This window comes from Echinops telfairi, unplaced genomic scaffold, assembly GCF_000313985.2.
Source record: "Echinops telfairi isolate 266 unplaced genomic scaffold, ASM31398v2 ScPeMD7_31;HRSCAF=116, whole genome shotgun sequence".
Lineage (NCBI taxonomy): Eukaryota > Metazoa > Chordata > Mammalia > Afrosoricida > Tenrecidae > Echinops > Echinops telfairi.
The window spans coordinates 16016052-16036547 of NW_022103928.1; the positions used below are offsets into that span (position 1 = coordinate 16016052).

At 41.3% G+C, this 20496-nt stretch overlaps 1 protein-coding gene across 6 annotated transcripts in view; it reads left to right on the plus strand.

Annotated features, from left to right (window-relative positions):
- The window catches only part of ADAMTS9 (ADAM metallopeptidase with thrombospondin type 1 motif 9), a 177734-nt gene that overhangs the window by 28062 nt on the left and 129176 nt on the right, over window positions 1-20496 (plus strand). For 3 of the 6 annotated variants that reach the window (XM_045289812.1, XM_045289814.1, XM_045289816.1), the window contains 8 exons: window positions 6967-7256; window positions 7601-7684; window positions 7784-7899; window positions 8906-8946; window positions 9068-9173; window positions 16159-16305; window positions 17829-17970; window positions 19937-20044. In XM_045289812.1, the coding sequence (XP_045145747.1) occupies window positions 6967-7256; window positions 7601-7684; window positions 7784-7899; window positions 8906-8946; window positions 9068-9173; window positions 16159-16305; window positions 17829-17970; window positions 19937-20044 (1034 nt within the window). Of the gene's footprint in view, window positions 1-5336; window positions 5400-5927; window positions 6001-6966; window positions 7257-7600; window positions 7685-7783; window positions 7900-8905; window positions 8947-9067; window positions 9174-16158; window positions 16306-17828; window positions 17971-19936; window positions 20045-20496 lie in introns of those variants that run through there. The other 3 variants (XM_045289817.1, XM_045289815.1, XM_045289813.1) reach the window with 3 other exon arrangements.

The following is a 20496-nucleotide window of genomic DNA, read 5'->3' on the forward strand; positions in this document are numbered from 1 at the left end:
GGACTGGTTTTGTCCTTTTGTGTGTATGTGTCCATGGTGTGGCCGCCGTCTGCAGTCCATATAATTTTTTGTGCTGAATTTGGAAGTTTCGTTTGTGAGTTTTCCTATTATTATCTTCATTTCTGTTGTTTTAGGGTTTATGGAATCTTGATGATCTTCCTGTGTTTTATTCTGACGAGGTTTATTCATTTCCTTTGTAGGAACCCTGCCCTTTTATTAATTTCTTCCCCAGTTTACGACAGTCTCTTCTATCTTGAAAACGTCTTAACTTCCTCATCATGTGAAATTCCTCTAATGATACTAGCCCATCTGTTTACTTTGCATTGTCTTCGCCGGCAGTACGTATCTCGGGTTTCTCATTTCCTGTCATGGGTTCGATTTGCTTTGGGTGCTTCTGTCCGAGTTGGCTTCTGGGGGCTTGATCACGTTGGTCTCTGGAGGTTAACGATGAGGCTCACCGCGTGCCCAGATTTAGTCTTGGAGCCCGCAGGGTAGTGCCGCTCTGTCCCCGAGTGTCCCCGTGAGTCAGGTTGGCCAGCTGGCACTGAGCTTGTTGGTCTGTACAAAGAACTCCCTTAAGAATTTCTTGTAAGGTTTGCCCTGTCTTCACAAATTCCTTTAATGTCTCCTTATCTGGAAATATCCTAATTTCACTGTTATTCTTATGGGACAGGTCCACTGGGCTTATGATTCTCCACTGACAGTTTTTTTTCCTTTCCAGTTTTATTATGTCATCTCATTGAATTTTTGCCTACGTGGTTTCTCTTGAGGAATTAGAGTTTTGTCATAATGCGTCCCCATTGTAAGTAACTTCTCATGTTTTCTCAAGTTACTTTCAGGATTCTGTCTTTGTCTTTTGTTTTGGAAAGTTTGATTATAATATGTCTTTGTGACTTTCTTTTGGCGTATATCCTGTTTGAGTTTTGTTCAACTTCTTGAACATACATTCTTGTCACTCTTAATGTAAGAGAAATTTTCTTCCAACAACTCTTTTTCAGTTTTCTCTGCTTTTTTCTTTTTTACATCCTGTCCTGAAATTTCAATCACCCCTAAGTTATTCCTCTCGATGGTGTCCCACGTGATTCTTAGTCTCTCTGAATTTTTTGTTTCTTTTCTTTTTTTAAAATTATCATTGTTCCTCCAGCAGATTAGTTCTGAGAGACTTGTCTCTAAGCTCACTAGCATGGGCTTCTATTTACTTAATCCTATCCCTTTGTGCTTTCAACGCATTATTTATTTCTGAAATCTTAGTATTAATTTCCTGAATTTCTACTTGCTGTTGTTGTATGGTTTCTAATTTTTAAAATATAGTTGTCATTGTGTTCTTGTATTATTGCCTGAATTCTTTTAAAGTTTGTTCACTGTTTCCCTAGGTTTCACCAACCTGTCTCTTAATCCATGGAAGAGTCTAAATTCCATTCTTTTGAATTCCTTATCAAGTTGTAATAATATCTTTTCTTTCTGAGAAAGAGATTCTGGTTTTATATAATGGTCACTTTTTCGGCTACTCTTTTTTCTTTTCATGTGAATTGAAATTGTTGTCTTTGAGATGATATGGCATTGTTTGATTTTATTTTGCTTAGTTGATGAGTATATTTTAGGGTGATCTTAGGCAGGCGTTACTCATCTCCATGTGAGTATGGTACAGAATGTGAGCATATGTACACTTCGCTGGTTTGCTATTCATGTAGTACAGCTGTGGGTTTGGCTGATGTTGGTTGCTGATTATCAATGACCAGGTGATTGATACAGGAGTGGGTAATGGGCCTCACCCTGTAGATTTGGCTGCATAAGAGGCAATGCCCATGTGATGTCTGTCTCCTGTAGGATGAAAGAAGAAAAAGAAAAGAACAGCTCAAACCAAAATAATGAAAAATAAAAATGTCAGAGGAAAGCAGGCAAACAGCTGCAAGAAAAAGAATGTAATAACTAAAGTGGGGAAAAAGAAAGACAGGAAAGGGAAAAGAGAAGAAAAAGTTTTAAATATGATGAACATAACTAGCAATAGAGAAAGAAAGGAGAAACCAAAAATAAAGAGAAAAAAAAACTAAGAGAAAAACAAGAAGCGATCAAGGCAAAGAGGAGCAGAAGAAATGAAAGGCAAAGGGAAATCAGAAAAAAGATTTTAAAAATCAAGGGAAGGGGAACTAAATTTAAAAAGAACAAACCAAAACACCCCAAGAACAGAGAAAAACATGTGGGTCCACCCAATATGAGTTGGCACTCTGCCACTAAGAAAGGTTTTGGCATTCTTGCTGGCCTATATGTTGTTTGAGTTCAGAGCACCCGATCAGGAAGTCATTTGTGCCAGCTCAGATGGTAACTGAGATCAGAGTGCTTGTTCCCAGAAGGAGTTCTTTCATGCCCAGTGGGCACCGGCGGTGGGAAAACTAAGGGTGGGCCAGCAGGATTTTAAGAATCAAGCATGCCCAGTAACTAGGCCCTTTGTCTTCTTGGTAGAGTGAGTGGTCTCAAGGTGGGCAGCGGTTGAAAACCAACCAGCCAGCCCCATGGGAGGAAGAAGAGGCTCTCTACTCCAGTGAAGAGTTAAGTCTTGGGAACTGCAGGGGCAGCTCTACCCTGTCTTACAGGGTCGCGGTGAATCAGAACTGACCCTGTTGCACTGAGTTTGGTTGGCTTTTGGTCTAATGAGGGGAAAATTCACACACCTCCAGATGTGGGGGGATGCTGCCAGTGCTCAACCAGCGAGGGCATGGCTCCCAGCTCAGGCAGTGCAGGAGCTGCATGGTGTGGGGGCTGTCACCAGCTGCTGGGTGGGTGAGGGTAGGGTTGACCATGCCTCTGATTATCAGAAGGCTTGTGGGAGAGTAAGGGAGGATCCTACCTTTCTAGTCAGCAGCCAGCAGTGGGCCAGCCTGCTATCTTAATGGCATGCAGCTCGTGCAAGTTGAAGATGACCACAGTATTTCAGGTTAGGTGACAGTTCACCCACGTGCCTCCTCTCTTACAGCTTCTGTCAGCTTCTATTTCAAGACAATGTTCAGTCCACTTCTCGGTCCTTTCCTCTGAAGCTCAGGGTTCCAGGATTATCATCTGTGTCTCTTTTCATTTGGTTTCTCATGTATTTGTTGTAGAGGGTCAGTGTAGCATAGCAGGTCTGCTAGGTTTGACATCTTGCGGGAAGTTCCCCTGGGGGGTTTTCAGTGGCTGACTTCAGAAGTACATCATCCGACTTTTTTTTTTTGAGGTACCATTGGTGGACTTGTACATTTGACTTTTTAGTAGCTAAGCATGTTAACTAACCATTTGCAACACCCGTGAACTACAGAGTTACCATACTACCTAGTAGGTCTACTCCTAAATGCAAGGTGGTTTCAAGAAATTTGTGGGAAAATGAAATTTAATAGATAATGGAATTTCCCCAGGAACTTTTTGAAACGCATTGCATATGGCCATGAAAAATAAAAATATTTGTACATACTGGAACTTGTACACCAGAAGTGGAGAACCCTTTTTCTGCCAAGGGCTCTTTGGATATTTATAACATCATTCTCAGGCCACACTGTTCAAACATTTAATTAACTCACCTCTAATGTGATGGCTGATAACTGCCAGGTCAACAGTTCAAAACCACCAACTGCTCCACAAGAGAAAGAGAAGAGTTATAGTCTTGGAAACCCATAGGGGCAGTTCTACCCTGTCCTATAGAGTCACTATGAGTTGGAATCAACTGGGTAGCAGTGAATTTGTTTTTGGAAGGTGATGACTGGAACCAATTCTCTTTATGTGTTGTGTGATATTACCTGATATTGATGATTTGGGGGACCTTATACAGCTTACAGCTGGGTGTCCTGCACCCCTGTCCTATATGAATATTTATAGTAGCATATTATAGTTGCTAAAAAGCTGAAGCAACCCAAATCTCCATCAATTGAATAGATATACAAAATGTAGCATTACCCATACAGTAGAATATTACTTAGCAATAAACAAGAATGAAAGATGATATATACGTACTGCAAACTTGATGTACCTTTTAAACATTGAATTTAGTGAAAGACATCAGAAAAAGGCAATATATTTTATTATAATTCCATTTATATAAAAGCCAGAGTAGGCAAATCCAAACAGACAGAAAATAATTTAATGGTTTCCAGGGTCTGGAAGGAAGGTAAATAAGAACCAAATGCTAATGCATAAGAAGTTTCTTTCTGGGTGACGAAATATTTTAAAGGTTAGGCCAATGGCAGTGACTACATAATTCAATAAGTATATGAAAAACCACTGAATTGTACATTTTCAAAGGGTGAATTTTATGGTATACAAATTATTTCTTCATGAAATGTTATTTAAAAAAGAAATATAGACCTGTGTTGGTGGGGGAGCAAGGATGTACAGACCAGTTTAGTTGTATATTCTGCTTTTTGTATGAGTGACACTCGCCTTGAATCTATGTGCTAAAAGATAACCACAGAGAACCGTGGAAGACTTTCTTCGCATTTTACTAGTGTGTGTTCCTGCGACAGAAACACCCCCTGTTCATACAACAACTACTCAGAGGCAAGCAAGTTGAATAGATGGATAAGCTAGAATGTCCATTTTTTCCCCTGATTCCCAGTAAAAATGCTCATGCATCTGTTGTTCTTATGACTATTTGCATCTATAAATCTGACCCTTTTTTTAAAAGTTCAATTACAATTTGCTTGCTAAAATGGTTAGTACACTAGAAATTCGTTGGCCGAGTTAGGTCAGTAAGCATGATGCTAGCCCATTAGGAGCAGAGGTCAGGTGCTTAAGAGTCTAGGAAGTGTGACACACCAGGAGAGTTCTTTCTGTTCCAAAGAAGTCATTTGGTTCCTGCCAATGGTTTTCATGCCAACCAATAAAGCACACTGCATTGCATTTTGTTACACAGATTGCTGGTGAATGAAATAGCTTCCAGTATGTCAGGTTTTGCATGGGTTGTTGTCTGTAAGAAATTGACTGTAGGGGGTGGGGTGGAGATTAATGCTTTATTTTCTTCAACTTTGTAATTTAAATAAGTGCACCTTACTTCCATTTCAATGCCTTGATTCCCTCTGGGCTAAGGCAGTCCTCTCAATGATTCTGATGATAGTTTCTCCCTTTCAATTCATCCAAAGAATTCATTCTGTACAGCATTTCTGGAGTGGGTTTATGTTTATTTATTTATTTTACTGCATACATATTTTCCTCTCAGTAAACTCAATCAATTAAATAAAAATATTTACAGAAGACTTCTGAGATTGTTTACTCTTCACAAAGTAAGTGCCATGTTTTCTTAATGCATTAAAAAAAGATTCACATTTCAACAATTTGGCTTCCTTACATACACCTGTTGTGAAAAACACATCAATGTCTTCTTGAAAAAACACATCAAAGTGCTATCTTCTCCCCGATTCAGATTCAAGTTTAAAATGGTAAGCCAGACAATAAGCCCACTTCAGTTGCCAGCTCTTGAAATATCTTGCTTAGTAGAAAGAGCACCATTGAGGGAGGGCTGTTCAAACTGCTTGATCAGTGGCGATCCTTTGTGCTTGCCTCTATGTGGTTTTAGACAAATCACTCAACCTCTTTGAGACTCCTTTTCTCAGCTGTAAAATGAAGGTAATTTTCTTGGTCTGAAAGGAATATGTTTATATTTTTAATCTTTATGGAGGGACAGTACCAAGTCTTAAACCTGTGGAGCTTGTGGGTAGCTTCAAACAGCCCACCTCACAGTTAGCAACGGACCCACCTCAACAAAAAAAAAGATAAGCGTTTGAGCCACCAAACCAACAAGCCAAACCTACCGTTTCATCAGGTTTGAGGTGGACTTGCCAGCTGCCATTTCTCACCTGCTTCCAGGTGTCGGCACCTGTGCTCCCAGGCGATGCACCACACTGAGCAGCAAGAGGGTGTAGAACCAAGAGATGAGGTAGGGATTGAAATACCCAGAGCTAACCTGACATTGTAAACCCTGGACCCTGCTGGCCAGATTCGCGGAGTTTAATCACTTCCTCCGGACCTGAAATATATAAGGTATTGATTTGCAGCCTATCCTTATAACTCCTAGTATTCCAGCGATGGGATAATAGAATTGGATGCCCTGCCGTGCATTTTCTATAGTTCCTTGTATCATCTGGTAGTGTACGCACCTCTCAGACTCCTTGTCACCTATCTCATCGAATATCAAAAGTAGGGGACAGGAAATATCTCCATTTCCAGTCTGTAGAGCACCGCAGCTGCAGGATTGGCCCAAACTTTGCCTACGGCGGACAGCCAGCCTGGAGGCTGCTTAGCTCACAGCTAAGCTTTTGTTACCAAATGAGAAGGATCGTACATTATTGTTTCTCTAAGTTCAGGCCTAATTTCTTTTTTTTTTCCTTTTAAAAATCATTTTATTGGGGGCTCGTACAACTCTTTTTTTTAAAAAAAACATTTTATTAGGGGCTCATACAACTGTTATCGCAATCCATACACACATCAATTGTGTAAAGCGCATTTGTACATCATTCTAAAAACATTTTCTCTCCACTCAAACCCCCGACATTAGGTCCTCATTTTTCCCCTCCCTCCCCGCTCCCCCCTCCCTCATGAGCCCTTGATAGTTTATAAATTGGTATTTTGTCATATCTTGCCCTGTCCGACGTCTCCCTTCACCCACTTTTCTGTTGTCCGTCCCCCAGGGAGGAGGTCACATATAGTTCCTTGTAATCGGTTCCTTCTTTCCAACCCACTCTCCCTCTACCCTCCCTGTTTTCGCCACTCACACCACTAGGCCTAATTTCTTAATACTTTCAGTGAGCATTTCTAGAAGCTTTTCAGGGAAGGTAATATCTAGTCCTGCGAGCGCAGATTGAGTTTCACTTGTAGAATCCACCGGTGCAGGAACTGGTTTCGTACGCAATCTGACTACAAAGCCGTCTTTTTAAGATGTGTCCAATTAGATTCTTCACGTGGGTAGGCGTGGCTTGGAATGTCATCTGTGCCGTTGTTTCTTCACAGAGCACGACGACCACGGTAAAGACACGAGGAAACCCAGGATGGGAAAATGGGGCGGAGGAAGGAGTCACCTGGTCGATGACGTGGCAGTGTGGGAAAGCAGCTTCGCACCAAAGGCCTTCTCTACCTATGGGAACCAGACCGAGGATGCGAGGGAAAAGAAGACCCACAGGAGAGCCAAGCGTTTTGTGTCCTATCCACGGTTTGTCAAAGTGATGGTGGTGGCAGACAATAAGATGGTGGCATACCACGGAGCAAGCCTTCAACACTATATTTTAACTTTGATGTCCATTGTAAGTACATTCAAGAGAAGGGGACATTTGAGGTCTCTAAGTGTGCAGGAGCTCTCGGGGCTGGCATCTCAACCGATGCAGGCGTGACAGTGCAATTTCAGAGGAAAACACCTTGGAGTTTAAGCCTGTCTGAAAGAATCCACTTTGTTCTAAAATCCGCCACCTGTGAATTTTACAAAGAGACCTTAAGTAAATGTTGGTTGAATGAGTGAAAATTCACAACTACAAAATGTGTATATTCCTAAAATGTTGAAAGAAGTAGAGGTCAACATAAGAAGTGAGTGAATTGCTTATTGCTTGCACGGCGTTCGCAATTAACTTTGACAAATTTATCTCGGTTGCAGGTAGCCTCTATCTATAAAGACCCAAGTATTGGAAATTTAATTAATATTGTTATTGTGAACTTAGTTTTCATTCATAATGAACAGGTAATAAAGTTTCTTCTTCTTCTTCTAACTGTATCCAAAATGGCATGCATGTCTTATCAGTGTTGGTATAACCGACTACCAAATTCTTTTTGGATTTAGGAAGGACCTCCTATGGCTTTTAATGCCCACACTATACTAAAAAAATTTTGCCAGTGGCAACATTCCAAGATCTATCCTGGTGGAATCCAGCATGATACAGCTGTTCTTGTAACAAGGTATGTGGAGTTCTTATTACTCAAATAATTTGGTTTCTGGTCAAGGTCCAGCCCTTAGAGTAGAGTTTCTTAACCTAGACACTATTGTCATTTTGGGCCAGATGATTCTTTATGGTGAGGTTGGGCCAGACAATTCTTTGGGGTGAGGGGTCTACCTGTGTGCCTGGCCTTACCCACTATTTGACAGCACCCCAAACTGTCAACTGTGACAACCAACCATGTTTTAAAATGTCCCTGAGAGTAGGGGTTTGTGCAGAGTCACCTCTGATTGAGATCCACTAGCTCATGGGTACCAGGGAGGCCATTGCTGTGTTATGCAGGTCTGAAGATCCATGCTCCTTCTAAAAGGTGCAGCTTCTGTTCAGGTTTATTGATTGGTGCCATGCAGGATGTGAGTTCAGCATTTTCCCCTGTTGAGATTTTCCAAGAAGCTATAGATAAGAATACTTCTGAAAATGTGAGCTCTCCTTATTGTGATATAGCTGCAACTGAGCTAACAAAGACTTAAAACATAATACCATATATCAAAGGGTGTTCGGGCCTCATTGCATGAGGAAGCTTCAAAAAATTCATGAGGAAATGGAATGAAAAGATCATGGCATTTTTCCATGACCTTTTTGAAGTCCCTTGTATCTCCAGTTGACCAAGTCTAATCTTGTCACAAACCAATACTCTCATATGAAGCTCCTGTGAAAGAGAGCCTTCCCGGGAGTGTTCTCAAAGATTCTTAAAAAAACTAGATGCACTCATCCAAGGCCTTTGGAAAAGTCCTGGTTGGAAAGATTTCTGAGTAAGGATCCCTCCACCCGATGCCCTGCGCCTACCCTGCAGCTGTCTCTTAATCTAGCTTGCAATTCTCCAACTTTTTTTTTTTTTTAGTTGAGAACCCCTGGCCTTGTTAGTTTACTCTTTGTATGTGCTGTTGTGAATGCCTGGAAGACATTGTTTGTTGGTGTTGACATTTCTCTTTGGTGTCCCCAAGGCTCTAAGTCTGTTTTGCTTTCAGACAGGATATCTGCAGAACACAGGACAAATGTGATACCTTAGGTGAGTCTGCTGTGCGCATCTGCTGTGACTGGCACAATTTGCTGCATGTTCTTATTCCAAACCACAATTGCTGTTTAAAGTAAACCTTTGTCTGTTTCTACATTTGTTTTCCTTCTACCAGGTCTTGCTGAACTGGGCACCGTTTGTGATCCCCAGAGAAGCTGTTCCATTTGTGAAGACAATGGATTGAGCACCGCTTTTACATTAGCCCACGAGCTGGGCCATGTGTACGTTTCCTTTGAATAGCTTTACTTCATTCAGGTTGACCCAAACTAGATTCTTTGCATTAGTGAGCACCTCCTTGAACTGAAAGAGTAAACAGCCCTTCCTGCATCACAGTCAGGTTTACAGGGTTGTAGAGCTTTGAACCTAATCAAGAAGCATTACTTTGACTTGAGAAAATTGAATCATTGCAGAGCAACATTCTTCAGCCGTAGCTCATCCATGGCTGTTTTGGTCTAACAGCCCAGATTTTCTATGCAAGGTGTCATGTTCTCCTCTTCGGCTGCAAACGGGAGGACTGGGGCATCCCTAGAGCTTGTGTCAGTCTGGACCTCTTCCTGGATGGAGCATCCTTTCTCGTGAAGAGTGCCCTCCAACATCGTCCAGTCCTTGAGACTTTCATTACTCCAGATTATTCCTGATCCCAGTTCTGCAGGGCTATAGTTCACGCATTTAGAATCTGGGACCCCTAATATCCCTCTTTCAGGCACCAGCATGGACAGAGCTATGGAGAGGTGCATCTTAGGGAGCCACTCTGAGTGATTCATAGAGTAACGGTATCATTTCCTAACTGTGGGCAACAAGTGGCTGGTCCTCATAAAGTTGAATTTTCCATTTTGTTCTTCTGAATGGTGTGCATTTGCTAGAAATTATGCTGATTTGTGAACTGTATGGCTTTCTTTTTAGAATGAGTAAAATGCATTTACTGTCCCCTTTTGAAATAATTTACTTCAAAGATGCCTTTAATTGAATACACGTGTGTATCAGTTTGTATATCTCATGATAACTATTTAAAACTGACATCAGCTAATAAGCAAACTTGTCCATTCAGCAAGTAGTCTTTGAAGGCACCTTATGCGCTGTGTGTTGTGCTTGGCATGTAAAGTGAAATATTTACAAACAGATAACTCTAACTCAGTACAGCATACCTATTAGAGGTATATTTCAAGACATGTTCTAAGAGCATGATTCTTTTCCCCTATGGAAACATTGTGCAGATGTCTAATAGTTAAAACATAAAAGAGGCATGGTTTTCAGTTAAGCTGGTATCTCAAAAACCACACTCACTGGCATCGAGTTGATTCCGACTCATAGCAACTCTATAGGACAGGGCAGAATTGCCCCCGTAGGTTTCCAAGACTGTACACCTTTAGAGTTTTAGTAAGCCTCATCTTCCTCCTGGCAAGCTTTCAAGCTGCTGCCCTTTGCTCAGTAGCCCACTGTGCCACCAGGGCTCCTTAGGTCACACCAACTTTCTTAATCAGCGTCTTTTCTGACTTTTTGGTTTACAAGGGTACATGGTAGAAATAAGAGCTCAATTTGAAAAGCAGTGGTCTAAATAACATTTTATGAAGTATAAGGAGTCTGACACAAATTCCATGAAATTGTTGTCTTCATCAGGAGCCTTCTACTCTATTTTGGCTCATAGCAACCCCATGTGACAGAGTAGAATTGCACCATGGCGTGTTTTAGGTTGTAATCTTTACAGAAAAGACCTGGTGGTGCAGTAGTTAGGTATTTGGCTGCTAACAAAAGGCTCGTGGTCCAAACCTGTCAGCCCTTCCATGGAAGAACAGCTCTAGCTATCAGCTCCTGAAGAGATTGTAGCCCAAGAAGCCCTGTAGGACAGCGCCCGTCTGCCCTGTCTGGTCTCTGGGACCCTGAGGTGACTGATGGCATAGAACAGCAGCTTTAGAAGTGCAGATCTCAAGGTCTTTCTTTCAAGGAGTTCTCCTGGGTGGTTTTTACTGCCAACCTCTAAGTTAACAGGTAGGCACTTAATTGTTGGGCCACCAGGTCTTCTTCCGTGAACATAATCTGTGCAAAATAATTTTATAATCAAATAATTTCAAAATGTACTTCATAGTCTTGACCTACTTAGAGGCAAAAGACTCAGGCATATAAAACTCAAACCAAACCAAATTCACTGCCATCAAGTCTATGGTGACTCACAGCGACCCTATAGGACAGCGTGGAACTTCCCCTCTGGGTTTTGGAGACAGTAGCTCTTTATAGGAGCAGAAAGACTCATTTTTCAACCTTGGAGCGACTGTGTTTTCCAACTGCTAGCTATGCAGCTCCATGTGTAACGACGACCCCACCAGGCCCCCTCAATGAGAGACAGGCTCTGATAAGTCCTGCATTAGGCAAATGAATTGATTTGTGTTCAGCACAACGTTTCCAAACTTATTTTAAGAGAATCTATAGGGAATTTTCTGTATGCTTGTCCTGTATAAAATCTAGTTGCTTCCTTTAGAATTTTAAATAGGGGATGAGATTTGGCCATGAAGAGAAGGGGATTTCAACAGGGGAACTTTGTATGTCATGGGGAACAGGGTGAAAAAAACTGACAGAGACAGGAATAGATTCAAAGAGCAGAGTTTATTTGCTTGCCAGATTGACATGTCCACCAATATGTGGCTAAGAAAAAAATACTGTTTCAAGAAATATAAATAGTTTCCCATTCATGGTTTTCCCACAGGTGTATGTAAACTTCTATCCGGCCAATTTTTAATATGTGGGTGTTTTTAAGCAAAGTGAGAACTTTGGCCAATCATACTCAACTATACAGCAGTATCAATGGGTAGTTAACAATGCCCTCTCCTCTCCAAAAAACACACAAAAAGCCATATTGTCCTAGGAGCTTTTACTTATATTATCCGTTTTGATCTTTGTAAGAATCCCTCAAGGTAGATAGTATTGGTTCCCTGTGTTTGATTAAGACGTATTAAACAATCAGCACCAAGATTTGTAGCATTTAATCCTTTATCACCTTATCAAAAGGCCCCTAGACAGAGATTGGCCTGGGAGGCAGATATCTGGGTCTAGACTGAACTCTTCCACATTCTCTTCATGTGAGCAGATCATCATGTGCTTTGCTTCCCTGTCTGTAGAATGAGAAGAATACTTACCCACTGCACCTCCCCACCCCAACTCCCACCCCCTAATCTCCAAAGTGTCCAGAGGGAAAAATGAAAAAAATTAGAAAAGATATATGTTGGTAAGTTAAACAAATCACATGCTTGATCCTGTAATGGGAGCCCTGATGGTGTAGTGCGTATGCATCGGGCTGTGATCTACGTAGTCAGCATCTCTGCCAGAGAGAGACTGGGCTTTCTACTCCCTCAGCCAGTTACCGTCTTGGAAACCCACAGGCAGGCATGATGAGTCCCATTGACTTGGTGGCAGTGAGTTTGGTTTTTTTCTTTGTTTGTTTTTTAACCCTTTAATGAATCATTTTTTGTTTGGGCACTGTCTCATTTTAAGGAAAGTGAAATTCTGTATTAGCTTGCTACAGTTCTTTATAGTAGGTTTTCTAGTGCACTTTAAAAATTAAAGTAAAATATGTATTAATTTGAAAAGGAGGCGTGGAGTTGACACATTCATGACTTTAAGGTAATGTGAAATGCAAGAGTTATTGGAGGGGGAAATAAAACAATTGGTTTTCTTGCCTTTATGGTGCATAATTGGATGCTTCAAAACCAGCTCCTACCATTTTTGACCAGCTTCACAGACACATCTAAAAGTTAGAAAGACTCTGGGAGGTAATTGAGTCTCTACAACATATAGAAACCTTTACTCAGTATTCCTGACAACCCCCCCAGAGCTTGTCTGATAGAAGGGAAACACACGGTGTCGTGAATGTAGAAATTGACAGTGATACCTCAGTTGTTAAACAGCTCTACGTTTGAATTTGCCACTATTAGAACAGCACAGGTCGGGGAAAAAAATTTGCTCGGCGTTCATAACTTTGCTTGCTAGTTGAACCGAAAATCTGACTTGAAAAAACACGTGTGGGCTAAGAGTGAGTCACAAGGCCCGTGTCACCTGGACTCAAAGAGGTTGCCCCCTCAGTCTAGGGGACCCTCTCGCTCAGACAACATACAGTGCTCATGTCCTTGTGTTTTTTTGGTGGTTTTTTTGCACTTCATTTGCATGAACTATCATAACCATGGTTCCAAAGAAAGTTAATGATGCCGGCAGTAAAGCGCAGAGGAAAACTGCTAAGAACCACAATTGGGTTAAAGAAAAAGAAACCATTGAGAAACTTGAATCAGTTGCCTCTTGTCTGATGGGGAGGCCGACAACATGACCAAATCGACCTTCATTAACATTTAAAAATGTGATTCCAGTGGCTGATGTAGCAAAAGGTGAAATTGTTAACTACGAAATAATACAGGCCGTATTAAAAAGCTCGAAAAGTTACTGTGAATTTTTATAAATCAGAAGTAACTCGTATCCGAGACACTGATATGGTTGAAGGCTAAAAGACTCCAAGCCCCCCCCACCCCCCAAAAAATGGATTTGTAAGTATAATTTTTAGGCCTCAGAAACAATTATTTGGTTTTCCACAATTTCTTTTGGGAAAAATATGGTCAGTTCTGGAACGTTTTGGTGTTTGAACATGAATTTGGAATGAATTGAGTTCAATAGCTGAGGTATCACCATAGATTCAAATCCTCACTCCCTCCAACCTAAGTAACTGTGTGACTAAGCCTTTCATGCTCATGTAGCGTTGTGGGCTGTGCGTTGAGCTGCTAACCACAAGGTCAGCCGTTTGAACCCACCAGCTGCTCCACAGGAAGAGTTGAGGCCCGCGACTCCTGTAAAGATTTAAAGCCTTGCAAACCCAAAGGGGCAATTCCACTCTGTCCTGTAGGCTTGCCAGTGAATTGAAATCGACTTAATGCTCAATTAGGAGTGAGAAATAATAGCATTGTTTATTGGGTCCAGGAGGTGATTAAGTGAAGTCAAGGATCTAAAACATTGAGTACACTTCCTGGCTCATTGTGAGTATAAAAAAAATCTTGACCATTATTGGTTAGTAAGTACTTAGAGGATGCTTATTAACTGTGCCCTCTGTAGAGCAAACAGACCTGCATTTGAATGAAAATACTGTTTACATGGTGCAGTTGACTGGATTTATCAAGCCATGGAGGGAACCTTGGTGGTATAGTGGGTTCCACATTGGGCTGCTAATCAGAATGTCAGCGGTTCAGAAACACCCCTGGGGATAAGATGAGGCTTTCTACTCCTGTAATGATGCATAGTCGGAAACCCACAAGAGCAAAATTACTATGTTCTTCTGGGTCACGATGAGTTGGAATTGGCTCAATTGCACTGAATTTGGGGTTGTATATTTGTTGCTTATGGGGTGGTGGGGAGTTAGGCCACGGGGAAACGAAGATGTAAATGTTTTGCTTGAGTTGAGACTGTTGGTGTAGGTACTACTTAGGCTTTGCTGCCAGGAACTAGAACCTTGGGCTTTCTTTTAAGAAAACGGACTTTCAGACATCAAGACAATTAGTATTCAGTGTAGAGGTTTTTGCTTTGTTGTATATTTGTTTTTTATCTCTAGTGGTAGTAATTGATGGGCCTGCATTTGTTGAAGAATAAGAAAACAAAACACAGGAGAAGTTAGCGGAATAGACTTTATGGATTTTTCACCCAATTCATTTTGTTTTTGAAACTAATCTGCACTTTTCTGCCTGGCTCACTCATTTCGGTAGTTGAGGTAAACATACGCACGGCCATCATAGAATCAATTCTAACTCACAGCAGCCCTATAGGACAGAGTAGAACTGCCCCGTAGGATCTCTGAGATTGAAGTTTTTATGGAAATATAGATGGCCTCCTCTTTATCCTACAAAGGGACTGGTAGCTTTGAACCCGCGACCTATCAATTTGCGCAGTGGAACGCTTTAACCACTATGTCCCCAGTGCTTTTTTTTTTCAAGCAGAACTAGTGCAGGGGAATTCCTCCCTAAATGATAAATTAAACCCAAGGATCAATTTTGTGATGGAAGACAGTTATCTAAAGAGGATGCTCCCTCTGAACTGGCTACCCAGTGGATAATTAGCTGAGCTGAGCACGTGGGTCATCGAATTGATGTTTCTGGCTTGAGGAGCACCTCCTATAATTTATTTTTTCCACTTCCTCTGGCCAAGCCAAGAATGGCAAATATGTGTTAATGCTGCCGCTGTTCCCTCCCAGCCCCAAGAGCACACTGGCAATACATCACAGCTTTCACTCTGGTGGGACCTGAGTTAAAGAATCCTTGTTGTGGTATTCTTTTCAGGAAGCCGGTACCATTAATTGACATTGGGATGAATCATGAAACCATTTGCCATCGCTGAGTTAAGCAACTGAATTGACATGCCCCTGGTTTGTGCCTGTGGCTTTCTTAATAAGTTTCATTGTGCACAAACTTTGCATAGCTTTTTAATTATATACCTACCTGGGTCTATCATTTGTCATCCTGACCCAAAAAGGAGCAAATGCCAAGACCCAAAGTGAGTCTCTTATTAGAAAGCTTTGAGCTTCACATTTTTGACCCCTGAATGACCCCTTTAATTCACATTACTATCACCTGAGAAAGTATTTCTTTCCCTGCTATTTAATTATTATTTTTAAATAGTTACACTGGCGTATATTTCACACATGATACAATTTAATCATAATCCAATCATATTAAGGAGTTGTGCATCATCGCCACAGCTTCAGACAATTTCCTTCTCACACTCATGACTGTTAGTTCCTCATTTCCCCCATCCTCCTGTCATGCCCCAAGGTAATTATTAAGCTAGTTACATTCTCTATAGATTTACCTGTCCTGGATTTCATATAACCTGCCAAATTCTTTACTCTGTAAGTTGGCTTTTAATAGCTTATTAGGAATTTCAAGTACTGTATTCTAACATGAACAACAACACGTTCAGAGCCCATGAAATTCCAAAAAGTACCTTTGACCCAAATAATGGTCCAACCCATGCCTCATGTTTTAAAAAGATACAATGCATCAAACTGGGTGATCATTCTGTTTTATTCTCTGCCCCCGTCTTTATGCAGTAAATTTTGGGGTTTTCTCCAAACTGCAGTAGCTAGTTATTATTATATTTCCTCTTAGAGAAATGCATTCTCAAGACAGTTGTAGCAGCATGGTTCCTTGATGTTCATTGACATTCTCATCATTGTCTCATTGGCTGTAGGCTGAACATGCCTCACGATGACAACAAAAAATGCAAAGAAGAAGGTGTTAAGAGTCCTCAGTATGTCATGGCTTCAACATTGAACTTCTATACCAACCCCTGGATATGGTCAAAATGTAGTCGGAAATATATCACGGAGTTCTTAGAGTAAGACTTGAACTTTCTTTTGGCACAGGTTTCTACTCTGCCCTCCATGTAGTGAGCTGATGGTGGGAGTCAAGCAGGCCTTTCGAGTTGTTATTTTTGTTGACATTCCTTAGTGGAGGGGAATGGGGAAAAAACTTTCTGGCATCTCTGCTGTTTATATCCTGGCCAGAGTTTTAGAAGATAACTAAGCTCAAGAAAGGCGTGGGGTTTTAAAGAGAACATGCACATTTTGCTGCATCTTGGGGGAAAGCTTTCAAATATGTTCATGTCTTGGGGGAGAGAACATGAATATGACCCATAAGGCTGACTACAGACATTTATGTGATTCTAGCTTAGAACTTCTGGCCGGGAAAGGAGCAGTGGAGTGAGATGATCCCAAGGAAGGTTATACGGGAAGATAAGAATTGCAGCAGAACCCCAAGCTGTCATTGAATTGGGGCTATAGTCTCCCCCCGCCCGCCCTGTGTCTCTCTCCTCCACCACCTCTCCCTCCCACCTTGTTCTCTCTCTCCTCTTTTTCTTTCTTGCCTTTTCTTATTTTTTCAAACTTCCTGCGAGGCTGCTTAAAGATCCGATTACATTAGACAGTGTCCCTGTGTCACAGATTTATTGCCTTCCTCTCCCAGAGGAATCAAAGGTTAAGTGATTTTCCCATGGTCCCTCGGTGTCTGTTTTTGCACCCACGGGGAAGAAGGGGTTTGATGAATTGGACTCACCAGGTGTGGCTCTCTCTGTGAGGTGATTGCAGGAAAGGGAAAGAACTAGATGCTGCTGCTGCTGCTGTTCTTCTGAATCAGATGGTGCAAGGTGTTTTCTTTCTCCGCATCATTGATTCGCTCACTCACCCATCTATTCAACAAACATTTCCAAACACCTGTAGCTAAGGACAAGGCTCCATCCTTGGAGGAAAAGCTGCTTTGCCCCTAAGAAGTTTACATTCAGAATGGAAAGAGAGTAAAAAATAAACATGTGTGATAAATTCTGTAACAGATACATAATAGATATACATGTGATAAATACAATAGATATATAACATAAACACAGCAGATATATATGTGTGCATAAAAATTATACACATTACACATACATGTTATATAGAGCATTGTTATATGTTATGTTATATATGGTATAACAGATTATAGATAACATACTGTATATACTCCAGTATAAGCCGAGCACCTAGTTTTACCACAAAAACCTGGGGGCTTTTTCAGTATAAAAAATGCGCTGAAAAAACTCAGCTTATACTTCAGTATATAACATACAATACAGGTGTATAATATATGTTCTAGTGTTACATATAATATATATTATATATGATGTATATGCATACATATAACAAATGTAATAGATATATAACATGCACATGTGGTAACTACTTTAGCATATATTACATGTATATACTACTGACTATGCATACTGTATGTGGTTCTTCAAACAAGTACACATCAACATCTTACCTTCCTTTTCTTTTTTTTAACTTGACCTTAACCTTAGACTACTAACTTAACCTTTTTCTGCAGCTCTGGGCGTGGCGACTGTTTGCTCAATGAACCAGAATCCAGACCCTACCCTCTGCCTCCCCAACTGCCAGGCCTTCTTTACAACGTGAATAAACAATGTGAATTGGCCTTCGGACCAGGTCATCAAGTATGCCCGTTTATGGTAAGTGTCTGGGGCTTTGTTTTGTTTTAATGTATTAAGTCCCCCTTGGAGTCTTGATGTACTATAAACTACCCAAAGAGAAATCAACACTAGGCTGTTGTTAGCATGATAGTGCTGATGCCAGTACCGTTGTCGATGGTGAACGGTCTCTGCTCCACGTCAAATGGTCCATCGCCTGCACTTTCTCATTCTACTCTCGTGACAGCCCCAAAGGGAGAGGTCATCACTGCTGTCATTTTGTAAGTGGGTCTCAGAGAGGACAGTGGTAAAGCTGATAATGGCAGAGCACAGTCTTCTCGCCTTGTCTTATTTCATCCCCTTTGATTTGTCCTGGTTACCTCTCTTAAAGGGACCCTCGTAAAATAATTCATGAAACAAGCCCCTCTCTCTCTTTTAAGTTGTCAAGAGAATGTCCTCTGACCCATCTGAGAAAATCATTTCCGGTGGTAGCCCCATGGGAAGTGGACACATGAGATTTCATGTCCATGTCTTAGGTGTTTAGACCAGGGACATAAGCCCTGGATAACTGGCTGCCTGTGAGCAGAACCCTGCCTTTCTAGTTGTCCCATTTCATCCCTTGGGTGTTTGTTTGCATGTTCAGCTGGTTGGGGTACTGGCTCAGACTTTGGATACAGCAGGGAGAACTGGAAAGTTCAATGATGCCATGGAAAAATGTAAAAATGCTATCATAATGATATGTATTACAGTGTTAGTGATGATAGCAAAAATTAGAAGCCAGCCCTCCAAACGTTTCACAAAGAAATAATTAAGCAAATTTTATATTCATTTTGTGTAATGTTAATTTAAAATATACACACATGGAAATGCTTCTGAGAAAGTTTTAAGTCCAAATATGAGGATAAAAAATTGTTTTGGAAAGTAGATTCTTGCTTAAAAGCAGGGAAAAGACTCGAGAAAAGAGTAAGTGCTTTCTGACTCACACTTTTTCCCTTTTTTAAAAAAAATGAAATTTTTGAACCTTCTGAATTTTCTATAATGGGCATAGCTACTTTTAACAGAATCTAAAAAAAAATCTTTCAAAATGATAATTTAAAATAGAGATGAAGTTTATCAAGTTATGTAAATCTTAAAAATATCGTGTTGAGAGAGAAAAAAACACAAGTTGCAGAAGACACATCTATATGATACTCTCTGAGCTGATTCGAAGTGCAGGCTACACAATGCTGTGTGTAGATTGAAATACCTTGCAGCAAAGGCAGTGAGGATGCTGAAAGGATGGATACCGTTCAAACAGTGGTCATCTCTGGGAGGAACCAAACATGCAAACAAAAACCAAGGGAAGTGGTGAAGTTCAAGATTGATACCCAAACAAAGGGTCCTGCAAAGCTTTGAAGTGAAAATAGGACTATAATATGATCTTATGTGGCTTAATTAGGAAAAACAGGAGCCCTGGTGGTTCCGTGGTTAAACACTTGGCTGCTAACCAAAAGGTCATCAGTTCAAACCCACCAGCCACTCTGAGGGAGAACGAGAGGACACTCTGCGGTGCCCAGGATTGCAGCCTCGGAAGCCCTGTGGGCAGTTCTGCTCTGTCCTGGAGGATTGCTGTGAGGGGGAATCCACTTGAAACCCACAGGCTTCATTTTCATTTGCAGTTGGAAAAACAAATACTAGTCTGAGGGTCCAGTCGGGCTTGAACGCAGATGAGCCTCCATGAGTGGTAATTGAGCATGCTCCTTCATGCTCTCCAGCCCCCATTTTCTCATCTGAAATATGGGGAGTGGTTGCTGAGGAAGGAATTTCTTCCAGGCATAGAGATGTATCTTATAGATTACTCTCTGTTCCTTGGAATATTTAATCAATTGTACCCAAAAAAGGAAAGAAGAAAAATTTCCCTTCCAGCCAGTAGTGTATCATTGGCAGATCACCGATGAAAAGCAAGCCTTGCCTTGTTTAATATGTTCTGAATCTCACTGTGGCTTCCTTGTCGTTCCACTGACTTAAGCAGAAGCAATGTAAGCGGCTCTGGTGCAATTACGTGGATGGGGCGCAAAAAAGCTGCCAGACTCAGCACCTGCCCTGGGCTGATGGGACCGAATGTGAACCTGGAAAGGCAAGTAACGCCGCACCCCGCCGTGCCTCACCCCAAAGTGTGCAAAAATGTGCAAGATTTTGATGGTATTATCAGTCTCCTTTGTTTATAAGCTTGTGTTAGTCTAGGTACGTTAGAGAAACAAATTTACAGAAACTCATATGTATGAAAGAGAGTTTTATATAAAAGGTAAGTGCACATCAAGAAAATATCCCAACCCAGTGCTGCCCAAGCCCACAAATCCAACATTAACCAATTTGTCTGACACCAAGCCTCAAAGTCCTCCTCCACCTCACAAAACACACGCTATGATGCCGACTGCAGGAGGAGTTAGTCAACGTGTAAGCATCTCAGTGCTGGCAGGGGTCTCCACATAGGTGCTCCAGCACCCAGGGCTGCATTGGGGTAGGTCCATGCAGCTTCTTCTTGGGGATGTCTTGCAGGAAGTGAGCCTTGCCAGCTGAAGCAGGGAA